This window comes from Dermacentor variabilis, chromosome 2 (genome assembly GCF_050947875.1).
Source record: "Dermacentor variabilis isolate Ectoservices chromosome 2, ASM5094787v1, whole genome shotgun sequence".
Lineage (NCBI taxonomy): Eukaryota > Metazoa > Arthropoda > Arachnida > Ixodida > Ixodidae > Dermacentor > Dermacentor variabilis.
This window is the reverse complement of record NC_134569.1, coordinates 45,528,325-45,545,864: the sequence shown is the minus strand read 5'-3', so window position 1 is coordinate 45,545,864 and position 17,540 is coordinate 45,528,325. Positions and strand designations below refer to the sequence as shown.

General features: G+C 48.8%; 1 protein-coding gene across 1 annotated transcript in view; it reads right to left on the bottom strand.

Moving 5' to 3' along the window:
- Positions 1–17,540, bottom strand: part of LOC142571747 (venom factor-like) — a 120,873-nt gene that overhangs the window by 81,549 nt on the left and 21,784 nt on the right. Inside the window, exons 7-10 of the mRNA XM_075680325.1 lie at positions 17,253–17,337; positions 16,941–17,046; positions 14,280–14,528; positions 3,315–3,476 (exon numbers count right to left, since the gene is read on the bottom strand). Coding sequence (XP_075536440.1) covers positions 3,315–3,476; positions 14,280–14,528; positions 16,941–17,046; positions 17,253–17,337 — 602 coding nt within the window. The remainder of the gene's footprint in view (positions 1–3,314; positions 3,477–14,279; positions 14,529–16,940; positions 17,047–17,252; positions 17,338–17,540) is intronic.

Below are 17,540 nucleotides of genomic sequence, written 5' to 3'. Positions count from 1 at the left end.
AAGGTTCACAAGAAGAGGGTGGTTTGAAAAGAGATACAGTAGTCGAAATGTGGTCGGAGAGCGGTCGAACGAGGTTTTTTATGGCTATAAGACCCAACGCTTTGACAAGAGAAATTGCCTGCGTCAAAACGATGATTCCAGCCTGATGTATGCCTTGTTGGACCACTGTAGATCGTAGCTTACTGGGGAAGTGTGCTCATAATTGAGAAAGGTCAAGACGTCAGAAGCTTACTCTGGGAGTCCCTCATTTTCTCTTTCCTTCGCGGCAGAACAGAGGGGACGTATTTTGGTACCAAGCCTTTCTTAACTGTCTTCCTTTGCTCAATCATGTTATAAAAGACAGTACCAGAAAGCCGACTTCCCCGGGACAAAGTTTAGGAACAAGATTTACCACTGGGGGGGGGGGGGGGGAGCTTAAAAAAAGACTACAAGATAATGGAAAACAAACGTGTTACGCATACTACGGACGTACAAATATGCTAACCGACGCCCAGTAAATCGGGGGCCCATACCGAAGCATACGGCTTTAAGTTCAAGTTGTGACTCTTGAGACCAGATAAAGACCCGTAATAAAATATCTTGCTTTCAGTTTTTACTACCCACTGTTACGTTGTTTCAAACAACAACAACAACAACAACAACAACAACAACAACAACAACAACAACAACAACAACAACAACAACAACAACAACAACAACAACAACAACAACAACAACAACAACAACAACAACAACAAAACCGACGACGACGACAACGCCGACGACTACAACAACGACTACAACAACGACGACTACAACAACAACATTATTTGCTCAAATAACCATGGTTAGGTGCGCAAAGCAGCACAGTCATATGCGAGGACAAAGTTACTACAAGTTTTTTATCATAAAAAGTATTTATTTACTTATGCACATTGTAGGTGTAACGTTGCTCGGTGGCATTTTGTGCTGATACTGCATCCTAGAGTGCTACGTCCTCTGGCGGGATATGCGATATAGTTCGTGGTCGGTATTCGTTTTCAGTGTCGATGCAGTAGTCTCGTACAATGTAGTGTTAAAATTAAAATTAAATTATGGGGTTTTACGTGCCGAAACCACTTTCTGATTATGAGGCACGCCGTAGTGGAGCACTCCGGAAATTTCGACCATCTGGGGTTATTTAACATGCACCTAAATCTATATACACGGGTGTTTTCGCATTTCGCCCCCAACTAAATGCGGTCGCCGTGGCCGGGATTCAATCCCGCGACCTCGTGCTCAGCAGCACAATACCATAGAACGTAGTGTCAACTTCCCCCAAAGTTATAGGGAAGAAGGGTGGCAAAAGAGCTTTCTTTTTGTTCTCGGTTAGCTCTCGTAATTCATTTCTGAAAACGTCCGAGGGGATATGCAAGGAGTCTCAGGCAAGTATAGAAACAATATATATATATATATATATATATATATATATATATATATATGTACATTCTGTACTGCTGCTCTCCTTAGCAGTTGGCCGGTACAATAATTCAGCTGTACAGCGCAAGGAAATCAAAGTATATGTTACACAAAAAGACACACACACACACACACACACACACAAACACACACACACACACACACACACACACACACACACACACACACACACACACACACACACACACACACACACACACACACACACACACACACACACACACACACACACACACACACACACACACACACACATCATCATCATCATCATCATCAGCCTAGTTACGCCCACTGCAGGGCAAAGGCCTCTCCCATACTTCTCCAACTACCCCGGTCATGTACTAATTGTGGCCATGTTGTCCCTGCAAACGTCTTAATGTCATCCGCCCACCTAACTTTCTGCCGCCCCCTGCTACGCATCCCTTCCCTTGGAATCCAGTCCGTAACCCTTAGTGACCATCGGTTATCTTCCCTCCTCATTACATGTCCGGCCCATGCCCATTTCTTTTCCTTGATTTCAACTAAGATGTCGTTTACCCGCGTTTGTTGCCTCACCCAATCTGCTCTTTTCTTATCCCTTAACGTCACACCCATCATTCTTCTTTCCATAGCTCGTTGCGTCGTCCTCAATTTCAGCAGAACCCTTTTCGTAAGCCTCCAGGTTTCTGCCCCATATGTGAGTACTGGTAACACACAGCTGTTATACACTTTCCTTTTGAGGGATAGTGGCAACCTGCTGTTCATGATTTGAGAATGCCTGCCAAACGCACCCCAGCCCATTCTTATTCTTCTGGTTATTTCAGTCTCATGATCCGGATACGTGGTCACTACCTGCCCTAAGTAGATGTATTCCCTTACGACTTCCAGTGCCTCGCTGCCTATCGTAAACTGCTGTTCTCTTCCGAGCCTGTTAAACAATACTTTAGTTTTCTGCAGATTAATTTTCAGACCCACCCTTCTGCTTTGCCTCTCCAGGTCAGTGAGCATGCATTGCAATTGGTCTCCTGAGTTACTAAGCAAGGCAATATCATCAGCGAATCGCAAGTTGCTAAGGTATTCTCCATCAACTTTTATCCCCAATTCTTCCCACTCCAGGCCTCTGAAAACCTCCTGTAAACATGCTGTGAATAGCATTGGAGATATCGTATCTCCCTGTCTGACGCCTTTCTTTATAGGGATTTTGTTGCTTTCTTTGTGGAGGACTACGGTGGCTGTGGAGCCGCTATAGATATCTTCCAGTATCTTTACATATGGCTCATCTACACCCTGATTCCGTAATGCCTCCATGACTGCTGAGGTTTCGACTGAATCAAACGCTTTCTCGTAATCAATGAAAGCTATATATAAGGGTTGGTTATATTCTGCACATTTCTCTATCACTTGATTGATAGTGTGAACATGGTCTATTGTTGAGTAGCCTTTACGGAATCCTGCCTGGTCCTTTGGTTGACAGAAGTCTAAGGTGTTCCTGATTCTATTTGCGAAGCAGGAGGTTGTTTGGCCCGAGGCGTTGGCCTTAACGACGTTTCCAGCCCTGTCTGTGTGTGCCAATGGGGCACACTGATGCCTTGTGCAGCCCCTGCTGCTGCAGCTTTTTTCTCTTGCACCTAGACACACACACACACACACACACACACACACACACACACACACACACACACACACACACACACACACACACACACACACACACACACACACACACACACACACACACACACACACACACACACACACACACACACACACACACACACACACACACACACATATATATATATATATATATATATATATATATATATATATATATATATATATATATATATATAGCCGCATCACCTGTAGGTTCCTACCTTGAATTTAAATCCCGCGTCGTTAGTCCTGGAGGCGACGAAGAAAGTCACAACACCGTTTTTATTGGTCTTGTAGGTGTTAGGCGACACGTGGCATCTTTCGCACGTCAGCCTAGTCGGCACATTCGCTGCGGGCTCACCGTTGGCGTACGTCACATCCGCCTGCGAGCGTTGAAGAGGCGGAGTAGAGAAATCGGTGAAAACGCAAATTGATTGATAACAGCTCGACAAAACAGAAATAACAGGACGCGAAAAGACGGTGCAAAGACAAAGCATAGGTTGATATAGACACTACAAACTAACTGTCATTTCCAGAGATCATAGTACACGCAATTCAGATGAGGGGCTCAGTGGAGTAGAGAGAGAGAGAAAGAGAGAGAGCATAGAATGACCGGTAGTTTAACCAGAGGTAGTTCCGGTTGGCTACCCTGCTTGGCGGAAGGAATAGTGGAATAAGAAAAGAAAGATAGTGGAAAGGAGCGAGAGAGAGAAAGAAAGACGAGCACAAACAAACCGATCACCCTATAGAGCGGTGGGGGACGTCGTTCTTGAAGTATATCTTGAAGGCCCGTAGACCGCAGGAGTCTTAGTAACGGGAATAAAGCCTTCGGTGCTGATGTTATTTGAAAGCACTGGCCTAGTTCTTTTATTGCTGATAGAGGACGAGTGTGCAATTGGTCCGTCACTCTGCACATAACTTGCCTCTCGGCATTGTGGCGCGGGCAGGCACAGATAATGTGTGCGAGCGTCTCTTCACAGCGGGATGTGTCACACGTGAGCATATTGGCGTTTCCAATAAGGAACACATAAGAGTTGGAATAGGAGGAGGAGGAAAAGAAGGAAGGAAATGTAAGGAGGTTAACCAGGTGCAAGTCTGGTTTGCTAAGCTACACGGGGGAAGGTTTTTAAGGAAAGAAAAGAAAGGAGAGGGAGGGAAGAAGGTGCTATCCGTGTGAATAAATGTGGTTTTCCATAACTTCACGCCTATAATGGGTCACTGAGGCCAGTCGATTTCATGAAACGTAGCATTACCCACGTCACTTTGTAAGCCTGCAATGCGTGCCGCCATGGTCCGAGAATCTTAGTCTCTGAAAATGGTCTGCTGTCTAATGGGTTTAACACCCTCCGAAGAACGTCGCGTTCGATGTCACAGATAATACAGACACACAACACGTGCTCTTTCGTCTCGTGAGCCACAGGTAGGTGTGTCGGACATTCCAAAAAATAATGGGTAGCCTTTCGTAAAAGCCACTCCAAACCAGAGGCGGCACAGTAAAGTTGCATCGCGGCGGGAGAAGTTCGACTGAATATGCAGCTTCAATGTAGGATCCAATCGGTGGAGATGGCAGTTGGAGAAAATCACGGTGTTCCACAAAGTATCAGTCTTCGTTTGAGCAAGTAAACGATGATCACTCGACGCGTCTGTCCTTGATAAGGGTATAGAAAGTGTCAGGGTTTCTTTACGGGCTGATCGGGTGGCATCATCAGCAAGGTCATTTTGAACGACGCCACAGTGCCCCGAAAGCCATTGGAAGATGATGTCATGTACGTTTATGAGGGCTTGATGGATAATCTCGCTGGTCTCAAGCACCAGTTCTTCATAAGTCTTGCATCGTAAGGCTGTTTGCAAACTCCGAAGGGCTGCCTTGGAGTCACAACAAACGAGTCACATTCGATAGTTTGCTTGTGCGATGTAATTAACCGCGGCACGTAGGGCGGCAAGTTCTGTTGCCGTAGAGGTCGTTATATGGGACACTTTTAATGTAATTGTGACTTGCAAGGCCGAAATGATAACAGCGCCTGTGTAGCTGGTGGGTGAGACAGATCAATCGGTGTGAATGTGCGTTCTTGGTTGATATGCCTCGTTCAGTAATGACAGTGTTAACTGACGTAGAGCCACTGTTTAATGACGGGTCCTCTTCACAATTCACGGAATCGTGAGGCGTACTTGTGGCTGCCGTGGGGGCCACAGGGGTAACAGTGTTGTTGTAAGTAACAGCTGCTGGCTTAAAGCCCGACGGAAGGTAGTGTTGCGTTTCGCCTGCGACACGTGGTTTTGCCGGCGCGACTGCGGCGGGGCGGCAGACATTTTGGCCCGATCGTCGTCGCCGCAACGCTCATCGGCAGGTGTTTCCAGGCGCGACTGCGGCGATGCGACCGCAAAGGATCACCCTCTCATTCCAGTCATTGTGCCCGAACCAGGCGATGCGAAAGCAGGGATCATCCTCTCATTACAGTCATTGTGCCCGACCGGCAGCGCTACAACAGGGTGCTACGAGATCGTGCTCGACATGGTGCTACGGCAGCGCTTCGACAGGGTGCTACGAGATCGTGCTCGACATGGTGCTACGGCAGCGCTACGACAGTGTGCGTCACCATTAGCCCATTGTACATTCACGTGCTCGTCTTTTGAGGGGTTCCTTCTTGCCCTCAACTGCGAGAGTATAAAAACAGCTGCCCCCGGACGCCAAAAGGAGGGCTCCGATTTCTTCTGTTGAGTAAAGTGCTCTCCCGTCTCTCTACTTCGGTCAAACCTGACCGCCAACTCTTTGCGATGTTAAAATAAACAAGTTGTTTTGTTGTTACCAGTCGACTCTTGCTTTGCCGGGACCTTCGGATGCTTCCAGTTGTACCCCAGGCCGCCAGGCCAACGCTACCCTTGGGGCTTGCGACCCAGGTACAACCACGGGCGTCAGCGCCGAGTTCCCAACAGATCGTACCAGCGGTGCGATCCAAACATCTGGTTGGCAGCGGTGAGATCGCCTACGACTTCAAACAACTGTCTGCCAGCGGTGAGATCGCGACAACGGAGGCCAGCAGCGAAGAGATGCAGTTGACTGTATGCTGAGCAGCTCATCGACGATCCGGGAGCAGTGCAACGAGCCCTGTGTGATGACTGGTTGCCTGCAGCGGAACGACTGCGCGGAATTCCTGCCTGCGAGGTTTGGTGAGTGCGGGACTTTCTTCTTCTGAGCTTTGCCAGGCTTTTGTTAGTGTTAGAAACAGAGCTGGTAATTGTGGTTGTCGTTGCTGCCGGGTTAGTTTGCGGCAAGACAATAATAGGCAGTAGAGAAAGCAGCATTCAGAGCAGCCATGGATTTGAAGTCGTTGCGCAAACCGAAATTGTTGGAGCTTGCAAGAGAGTTGGGTCTGGATGTCTCAGACAAACTAAGAAAACCTGAACTGCTAAAGGCTATTCTTGAGTTAGAGGCTGAGGATGACGAGCTGTCGGAATGCCTTGAGACTATTGAGGAGAGGTCAAAAAGACAGGAGCGCGAACTTAAAGAGCAAAAAGAGAAACAGGAGCGCGAACTTAAAGAGCAAAAAGAGAGACAGGAGCGTGAACTTAAAGAACAGAAAGAAAAAGAAGAGCGCGAACACGCATTGGAAATGAAGGGTCTCGAGGTAGAGATGGAACGCGCTCGTAATGGAAGTCAGGCACACGGTGCAGGAGAACGAGTATTGTTCAAAATGACTGACCTGATGCGGCCGTTTAAGCTTGGAGAGGACATTGGTTTGTTCCTGGTTAACTTTGAGCGAACGTGCGAGAAGCAGGGGTTCTCTCGGGAAACGTGGCCACAGCGCTTGCTCACTTTGTTACCCGGCGAGGCGGCCGACGTAGTCGCTCGCTTGGATAGAGAGGAAGCAGAGGATTTCGACAAAGTAAAATCGAGTCTGCTAAAAAAGTACCGGCTGTCTGCGGAGGCGTTCCGTCGGAAGTTTCGGGAAAATGAGAAAGGCAGAAGTGAGTCATATACAGAGTTTGCGTATAGGCTTATGTCGAACATGCAGGAGTGGCTCAAAGAAGAGAAAGCGTTTGGTGACCACGATAAAGTTCTGCAGTGTTTCGGGCTAGAACAGTTTTATAGTCGGTTACCGGAGAACGTGCGATACTGGGTCTTGGATAGGCCAGACGTTTGTACGGTGGCTAAAGCCGCTGAGCTAGCCGAGGAGTTTGTGACGCGTCGGGCTCGCGGAGCTAAGGACGGTCAAAAGGCTGAATTTGGCTCGAAGTTTGAGAGGCCGAAGTTCACGCCCATGAGATTAAAGGGGGACACGCGTAGTGCGGATGCGAGCGAAAGCAGTCCGACCAAACGTAAAGAGACGGCGGCAGCCAAACGCAGAAAGCGGTTCGAGATGAGGCGAGCGCGCTTGTGTTATACGTGCCAGAAGCCGGGTCACTTTTCGGCGCAGTGTCCGGAAACAACACCAAAAGTTGTGTTTTTTTCAATAGGCAGCACTGACGAGAACATGAAGCTTCTCGAGCCTTACATGCGAGACCTCCTCGTGAACGGGAAAGAGTGCCGAGTGCTTCGCGATTCCGCAGCTACGATGGATGTAGTTCACCCGTCTTATGTAGAACCCCATATGTTCACGGGCGAGTGCGCGTGGATCAAGCAAGCCGTGGAAGCTCATAGCGTGTGTCTGCCAGTAGCAAAGGTGCTTATTGAAGGACCTTTCGGAGCGCTTGAGACGGAGGCGGCAGTGTCATCTATGCTGCCCCCCCAGTACCCGTACCTATTTTCAAACAGGTCCGATCACCTCCTGCGCGAGATGGGGCTTTTGTTTGGTGAAGCTAATGTTCAGGCCTTAACCAGGTCGAAGGTTCGGGAGCTCGCTGCAAAGGCGGTAGTTGCGGGGCCGACGTTATCAAACAACGAAAAAGGGTCAGAGGCGCAGCAAGCTGATATTCAGAGCACGCCCGAACTGAATAAACTTGAGTCTGTAACGTTAAAGGCGCCAGATACTGGAGAGGAAACGCCCGACGCGGGAAAGTTAGAAGAGCTATCTACTGATTTGCTCATCGCGCCTACGTCAGACGGACTTGATAGGTTGCTAAAAGTCAGCCGGACGGATTTGATAGCCGAGCAAAAAAAGGATGGCAGCCTGGAAAACGTGCGCTGCAATGTCAAAGAAGGTATCGCCAGGAAAACTGCGCGTTTTGTGGAAAGAGGTGGAGTCCTGTACCGGAAGTATCTAGACCGCAGAGGAGTGGAGTTCGATCAGCTGATCGTGCCTCAATGCTATCGTCAAGATCTGTTGCGCTTGTCACACGGGGGTTCGTGGTCCGGACACCTAGGAGTTAAGAAAACTAAGGACCGTCTGTTGCAAGAGTACTATTGGCCAGGGTGTTTTCGGGACGCAGACCATTTCGTGAGGACATGTGACACTTGTCAGCGGGTGGGCAAACCAGGGGACAAATCAAGGGCGCCGTTGAAATTGGTACCTATCATAACGGAGCCTTTTAGACGGCTCGTTATTGATACAGTGGGACCTCTGCCGGTAACAGCCACGGGGTACAGACACATTTTGACTGTGATCTGCCCAGCGACAAAGTTCCCTGAAGCAGTGCCGCTTAAAGAACTCAGCTCAGTTGAGATAGTTAATGCACTACTGTCCATATTTGCGCGAGTTGGTTTTCCTGCGGAAATCCAATCAGATCAGGGCACAGTGTTTACTAGCGCTTTGACGACAACTTTTCTCGAAAGGTGTGGGATAAAGCTGCTACACAGCTCAGTGTACCACCCACAGTCGAATTCCGTTGAGAAGCTCCACTCCGTCATGAAGCGCGTGTTGAGAGCGTTGTGTTTTGAACATCGAACTGACTGGGAGCTGTGTCTGCCTGGGGTGATGTTTGCGTTAAGAACCGCGCCGCATGCAGCTACGGGGTTTTCGCCAGCTGAACTGGTGTACGGTCGCTCGCTTCGATCTCCGCTTCGCATGCTTCGAGAATCATGGGAAGGTAGGGGCGACGACCCAGTCGTGGTGGAGTACGTACTTAAGCTCCTCGAACGCTTAAGAAGGGCACAGGAGTTGTCAGGTGAAGCAATGACAAAGGCCCAGCAGAGGGCCAAGGTTTATTATGATCGGACAGCCAGGGCCCGTCGTTTTGAGGTGGGCGATGAGGTCATGATATTGCGCACATCGCTAAACAACAAACTAGACGTGCAGTGGGAGGGCCCAGCACGAATTGTTCAGAAACTGTCGGACGTTAACTACGTGGTAAGTCTGCCAGGAAAGCGGAAAGCACAGCAAGTTTACCACTGTAATCTGCTCAAACCTTATAGACAAAGGGAAGCAGTGGTGTGCATGATGGTAAACGTTCCTGAAGAGCTTCCGGTCGAGCTTCCGGGACTAGGCTCAGTGACGAACAGGGAAGACACCGGTCAAGTCATTAGTGACCTTATCAGTAAAGCACCGCTGTCGCCCGAGCAGAAAACCGAACTACACCAGCTATTACAAGAGTTTCAAGGTCTGTTCTCTGAGAGGCCTGGTAGGACTTCTGTACTTACTCATGATATAGAACTTACCTCCCCAGAGCCAGTACGGTCCAAGGCGTACCGGGTGTCACCCCGCCAGAGCGATATTATGGAGGCTGAGGTAAAGAAAATGCTACAGCTCGGTGTTATTGAGGCAGGTGAGAGTGATTATACCTCCCCTTTGATTTTAGTTGAGGTACCGGGCAAGGAACCTCGTCCTTGCGTCGACTACCGCAGGCTTAATTCCATCACTAAGGATCAAATTTATCCGATCCCTAACATCGAGGAGCGCCTTGAGAAAGTTAGTAGCGCTCAGTTTATTTCTACCCTAGATCTTGTCAGGGGTTATTGGCAGGTTCCACTTACAGAAGAGGCTAGTAGGTATGCGGCGTTCATTTCACCAATGGGAACATTCCGTCCTAAAGTGTTGAGTTTTGGTTTGAAGAACGCGCCATACTGTTTTTCAAGTCTCATGGATAAAGTGTTGCGGGGACAGCAAGAATTCGCTTTACCGTATCTAGACGACGTAGCGATATTCTCCGCATCCTGGTCTGAGCATATGGCACACTTGCGGGCAGTGCTAACCCGCCTGCGCGAAGCGGGCTTGACAGTCAAGGCTCCTAAGTGCCAGTTAGCACAGGCCGAGGTTGTCTACCTCGGTCACGTGATTGGTCAGGGTCGTCGCCGCCCCTCTGAAATAAAAGTGGCCGCTGTGCGAGACTTTCCGCAACCGCGCACCAAGACCGATATTCGGTCGTTCTTGGGTGTCGCCGGCTACTATCAGAGGTACATCCCTAGGTACTCTGATATCGCGGCTCCCCTGACGGATGCTCTAAGAAAAACAGAGCCTCAAACAGTCGTCTGGGACGAGACAAAGGAAAGAGCTTTTAGCGCCCTAAAGAGTGCCCTAACAAACCAGCCTGTGCTACGATCGCCAGACTATACAAAAGGGTTCGTTGTTCAGTGCGATGCTAGTGAGCGAGGCATGGGCGTTGTACTGTGCCAACGGGAAAATGGAGAAGTAGAACACCCCGTCCTGTATGCTAGTCGTAAGCTGACCAGTCGTGAGCAGGCGTATAGCGCCACCGAGAAAGAGTGTGCGTGTCTCGTGTGGGCCGTTCAGAAATTGTCATGCTATCTAGCCGGCTCGAGGTTTATCATTGAGACGGATCACTGCCCTCTCCAATGGCTGCAGACCATCTCTCCCAAAAATGGCCGCCTCCTGCGCTGGAGCCTCGCTTTACAACAATATTCCTTTGAGGTGCGTTACAAAAAGGGGAGTCTCAACGGTAACGCCGATGGCTTAAGTCGAAGCCCCTAACGTAGGAATCAGCCTCAAAATTGTTTGTTACTGATGTTTTTCTTCCTGAGGCAGGATTTTTTTTTAACATATTGCTTTTGTTTAGTGTTTCAAATTGATGATATGCTTTCTAGTGCAATTTTTCAATTTGTGGACGCGTTCTGAGTGATGCTAGACTACTGTAAGGAAATAGGCAGGGGTATAAAAAGGGGAAAGAGCCTGGCAGGGCTTAGTGAGGGTTGTGCCGTGCTTGCTGACTGAGCGGTTGAGTTTCAGCGTAGTTCTAACGCTTGCCGGGAACGAGAACAAAAATGTGAACTCTCCCGAAGTCACTTTGCAGTGTCCCGTGCGAACCTGAACGAGAGAACGAGGCCTTCTCTGTGCGCTGCGCTCAAGAAACGTCGAGGGACGCCCGACTTCGGTTATGAGCATCATCGAGCGACATCCCTCCGGACAGCGGATGCAGTCCCCTGTCCATCGGGATCTCCTTCCCCCGGCGGGGCGGTCTGTTGCGTTTCGCCTGCGACACGTGGTTTTGCCGGCGCGACTGCGGCGGGGCGGCAGACATTTTGGCCCGATCGTCGTCGCCGCAACGCTCATCGGCAGGTGTTTCCAGGCGCGACTGCGGCGATGCGACCGCAAAGGATCACCCTCTCATTCCAGTCATTGTGCCCGAACCAGGCGATGCGAAAGCAGGGATCATCCTCTCATTACAGTCATTGTGCCCGACCGGCAGCGCTACAACAGGGTGCTACGAGATCGTGCTCGACATGGTGCTACGGCAGCGCTTCGACAGGGTGCTACGAGATCGTGCTCGACATGGTGCTACGGCAGCGCTACGACAGTGTGCGTCACCATTAGCCCATTGTACATTCACGTGCTCGTCTTTTGAGGGGTTCCTTCTTGCCCTCAACTGCGAGAGTATAAAAACAGCTGCCCCCGGACGCCAAAAGGAGGGCTCCGATTTCTTCTGTTGAGTAAAGTGCTCTCCCGTCTCTCTACTTCGGTCAAACCTGACCGCCAACTCTTTGCGATGTTAAAATAAACAAGTTGTTTTGTTGTTACCAGTCGACTCTTGCTTTGCCGGGACCTTCGGATGCTTCCAGTTGTACCCCAGGCCGCCAGGCCAACGCTAACCTTGGGGCTTGCGACCCAGGTACAACCACGGGCGTCAGCGCCGAGTTCCCAACAGATCGTACCAGCGGTGCGATCCAAACAGTAGCCTTGATGCGTCCAAACAAGTTTGGAAAATGTGGCTTGAGGTGTTTGTGCTGGAAAAGCAGCAAGACAGTGCCTAGGTGACCTAACGTTGTCAATTGATATATATGCTGGAACCAAGTAGTCTTTAGCAATCATGATTGTTGCGTGAGTCGAGGCGCATCGTGGTAGTCCAAGACAAGTTCGTAGAGCCTGGCCTTGCAAACTTTCGAGGGGACGAATATTTGTTTTACTTGTGTTCGCCAAAACTGGCAAGCAGTACTGTAAGAAACCCGAAAACAGTGTTCTGTACAACTGCAGCATGGCCCGTACCGACATGCCCCAGGATTTTCTGCACAGGAACTTTATTATATGTACAATCGAAATTAGTCTCCATTCAGGCACATGGAGTGGAGGCTCCACGAAGGTCGCTCCTATAATCACACCTAAGAAGCGATGATACTTCTGGCATGTGACAGCCCGGCCATAGAGAGAAACAGGGTACGGCAACATGGGTTTGCGCGTAAACGCTATTGACGGGCATTTTTTGGTGGACACACTATGGCCTTTTTTTCCGATATATGAACAAGTTAGGGTGGCTGCCCGCTAAATTCTTGCGCGCACTTGAAGACGAAGCAGCGCAGAAGACCAAAGACAAATATAATCAGCGCACATTGATAGCTGAATTCTCTTGGGTAATATTTCAGCAAGGCTAACCATAGTTAGGTTAAAGAGACAAGGGCTCAATACCCCGGCCTGTGGGACGTCAACGTAAGTATAATAGTTCGCAGTTGGGCCATCTTTGGTCTTTCACGAAGAAGGACGTTCTCGTGAAAAAGTCGCAGATCCACTGAAACATTCGGCCACTAATTCCAACAACCTGCCTTCACTCGAGGATCCCTTCATGTGTGACATTATCGTACGCCCCTTACATATCAAGAAAGAGCGCCACTGATATGCGCTTGAGGCATTTTTCTTGTTCTATGAACGGCGTCTATTGATGACCTGCATCGCTGAAAACCTGTCATGGAGTCAGGGTACACATTGTGACGTTCAAGATACCATTCTAGGCGTGTAAGTATGATCTTTTTCATTACTTTCCCTCTCCAGCTTGCCAGGGCAATGACATCAAGTCGACAAGCGACTTTCCTTGTTTGAGTAGCGGTACGAGCCTATTAATCTTCCATTGCTGAGGAACAATGATGGCGATGATCGGAGTTTATTGGCGCAAGAGGAACAATGCCTTCATGCCATGAGTGGTCGTAGTAATTCAACAGTCCTTGCCTGGCCTCTTGCCTAAGATAGGAAATAGCTGCATAGGTGAGGCCGTCGCGCCCTGGTGAAGATAACGTCGAGAAGCAGCAAAGGGACGTCCAGTTCTTTCATAGTAAATGAAATTTCCATTTCTGGGACGCCAGACACAAGGACGACACTCAGGTATTCGGCGTTGGGGCTGACACACACACCAGCGACCCGCACACAAAAATCATTCACCGCGTCAAGTTGTGTCTGGCAGTGGTGTAGCGCTAACGTCATGAAAGGATGGCGCAGTTTCGGAGATGAGCGCAGAAGAGTTGGAGTAAATAAGAATAACAGTTTAGGGAGCAACAATAAGCGAACCAGGGAAGCATTAGCCCGGAGCGAACTATTCGGCAAGGAGACACGTCCTCATCAATTCCTGATGAAGACGAATCTCCTGGTCCTATCGGTGGCTTCAGATTAGAGACTCAGGGTTCATGTTGTCTTATTCGCTTACTGTTGATTGATACGTGTATGGTAGTTACCTGCAAGTATCTCTACATATAGGCCAAACCTATGATATGCATGCAGGTTTCCTGTTAACAGTACTCCATCTAATCATCGGCCACCGTCGACTTCCATTTGCTTGTTACCGGTTACATTGTGTTACAACTTATCACTTCTGCGCGTTACGCTGCCTGAAAAAAATCTAGTTCTTGTTCCCTAATGCCAGCAATTGCAGAATGCAAGTACGTTTAACCATCACTATCATCGCGTTTATGTCCACTGCAGGACAAATGCCTCTTCCAGCGAATCTGCCATTTACCCCTGTCTTGCGCCAGATGATTCCATCTGATGCCAGCGAATTTCTTGATTTCATCACACGCTCACTGCATCACAAGCTAAGAGCGTTTGCACCTGGCTTTGCTTTGATCAATGGTTAAGCCAGCGACGGTGGTCTGCTCTCACCGTTACGTAGAACTTTGCTCCCGGCTTGAAGCTCTTCTCGCTCCGTGCCGTCGACACCAGGAACGGCGACGTGGAGAAGACGGCCTGCTCGCTGCGCGAAGTCTCCCGTATTCCCGTCGCCTCCTCGATGACCGTCGCCTCGACCACGAGACGAGCGCGCGCCTCGAAGAGGGCGCGCAGCTTGTGCTCGCTCAGCCTGGCGTCTACTTCGGCCCGTGCCAGCGTGTACACGGCGTCGCCGTATTCTAGCTGCAAGAGGTGCGTCGACGTTGTAGCACGACGTAGGCACAAGTAATTATCGCTGCTTCTGAATGCATCAATTCTACGCAGCGATGTATTTCTCGATCAATCTCCGCAGTGACATGCTTTACAAGGTTTCGGTGGTGGACTCTTACTGCCGGTTGTGTGCGTCGAATGTAGGGGAAAGGGGGAGTGTGCGAGTTTTCAACATTTTCTAACAACGAATCGAATAACGTACTATTCGAGCAAGTCCTCGAATCAAATTGTCCTTATTCGCCCCCCTCCCCCAAATACGAATATTTTAAAATAGTTTTCGAATACTTCCCATCGCCTTCTGTGCATGATCAACCGAACTATTGTAGCAAATATACGACACCTTTCGTTGCGGCTATAGTGTATGCAGGGTGTCCCACATAACTTGAGCCATACATTAAAGGTATGCAAATGCCACGTAGCTGGACAGAACAAAAGTAATGTTGTTTGCCGTCACTTGGAGGTACTCGCATTATTTTTTTCATTATGCCTAACTACATAATTAGTCCTAATTAATTATCAACTTCTCAAATATTATAAATAAATGAAAAATGTCAATGAGAAAATTGCAGAGCGACGTGAAAAACTCCCGATACTCCTTTCTGTTGCTCAATACGTGCTACATAAAAGTGTATTGGCGAGCGTGAAAGAGGCCCGGAAATGCACGCAATATTGCCGCGCGACTGGCCGCTCGAGGCACATTGCGCGTATTCGCGGTCCATGAAGGCAGGCTTTGCGGCTAAACCGCGATCATTCGCTTTTAAATGTTGCTCATACGAAACATTGGACAGGGCGTGTTGCTCAAGTTGTAGTGTTAACGAATGTCGGAGCTACGTGTTTTTATCGCATTAAACGTGACTGCCCTTTGTTACATTGTTGTTTCGTAATATTGTGGCACCGCCTGCAGCGGCCACTCAGAGCAGAAAAAAAGCAACACTCTTTTTTTTTTCTCTCACCCCGTCGTAATAGACGACGGCAATTTTATGTTTAGTCAAGATGGTATGAACAGGGGCTAACTGGCCCGCACGGTATGGCTTATAAACTTCATCTGACAATACATGACGGCCTGTGCTTCGAAGAGTTCTCAGTATGCGAAGGAACTGCTTATTTGCTCCTAATGTTGCATTTTTGTGCTTCTAAGAAGCCAAGCTTCCGAATGTGCAGGGTAATAAAAGACACTTGTCAGCGTTTGAAGACTAGGATATAACATTGTTTTATATTAATGGCGCAAACGGACTGTTCAATATTTCATTCAACAATTATTGGAAAAGCATTTCATTCGATTCGCTTCCTCCAGTACACGATTCGTAGTCGATCCGTTCTTAAAACATACAAATACTTGCTCTGCCATAGTTCCTAAATTGTTTTATGTATTACTCAACATCTCCAGTAGCGTACCAAGCAAGCTTGTCCAATTAAAATATAAGGCAGCTTTTTACAAGCTCTATATGGCTAGCCGATTTGTCCGTCCGTCTGTCGCCTATACGCTGAAAGCTTCCGGGCGCAACTCCATGCGCATGCGCGAAAAAAGAAAGAGAGGAGCGCGATTGGCCTGCGCCGGTAGTGACGTCGTTGCTCCCCGTCGCAGCCGAGCGCGCGCGCAGAAGTTTCTCTCCGTCTCTGAAATGGGTAAGCCTCGCGTCATAGATACACCTGAGGAGCAGGCAGCTTTTGAACAGCAACGCCACGAGCAGAACCGGGAACGAGCTCGTCTGCGCCGTGCGGATGCTGCAGCCCAGGTACAACAACAGGCTCGTGCAGCCGAACGCAAGCAGCAACTGCATACCGAGTATCCGGCAGCCTACAAAGCCGTCGTTTAATGAACCGTCGGGATTAACCCAGTGTAAAATAGTTTCAGCTAAGCTAGTTAACTATCTGTACGGACTCCTGTGGCGGTGATTTTTTATATCACATCGCAGATGAGCTCACAACAATGGTAAGTATATGGCTAATGCCCCACGTACAGATAGAGACTGGCTTACCGTCTACTTAATTAGAATTCAGTGCTATAAAACGAAATGATATGAAATTTAGTAGGTAGTAACAAATATTCCTTCTTCGGGAAGCAAAAACGAGGGTTCGCTGCAAGAGCTAAGAGGAGAGTTCTGGGTATCTAACCAAACCTGGCGCCATCAAACTCCACAAATCTCCTTTAGATTTGAGGATTTCCGTAGATCACAATTATCGTCAGCATATTCTATGGCCAATACAGGACGAAGGCCTCTCACAGCCCTACCAGCGGTCTTCAATTACACCTGTTCCGCGGCAGCTGATTCCATCCGACGCCTGCAAGTTTCCCGATTTCTGCAGGTCTTCTTCCGACCAATCACCAAAGCGAAAGTCTATGCATCGTCTACGACACTGTGCCCTGCCAACTGAGGTACGTACCGTCTTAGGCGTGCCACTGGTGCCGATCTCCTCCACGGCGCCCAGCTCGTTCTTGACAGAAAATCGGAAGGAAACAACGCCCCGGACGTATTGTTTGTTGACGAACCTGCGGAGATAGTTGTATGTTGATCGCCCTCTTCTGAATCGCACATTTCCACGGCAATGCCACCAAACACAAAACGAATCTAAACATGAATGGGCTCAGTTGCAATGAGCTACAGGTGAGCTTTTGCGTCGTTACAGGAGGAGGTTCTGCGGCAGTCAGTTGCATATTTTCTCTCTTACAACTGGAGGAGAAATCTGCGAACTTACTTTGCTCGAACGTTAATAGTGATGTTGTTGAAGTCTGGCAGGATGTAGTCGACTGTTTTCAACTGCACTGAAAACCGCGGGAGCACTGGAACAAAGCAAGAACAAAAGAACAAAGTATATAACCTCTCCTTTTGCTAAAGAGCTTAAAGGAACAAAAATTTATTTAGGAAATGACAGATAGGTTGGTCTGAGGTTGACTGCTCTAGCCTGCTACTATGGACCGGGATAAGATGAAAGGGAGAAAAGGAGGGTTAAGGATAGGGATTAATTGGAGAACTGAGAAGAATA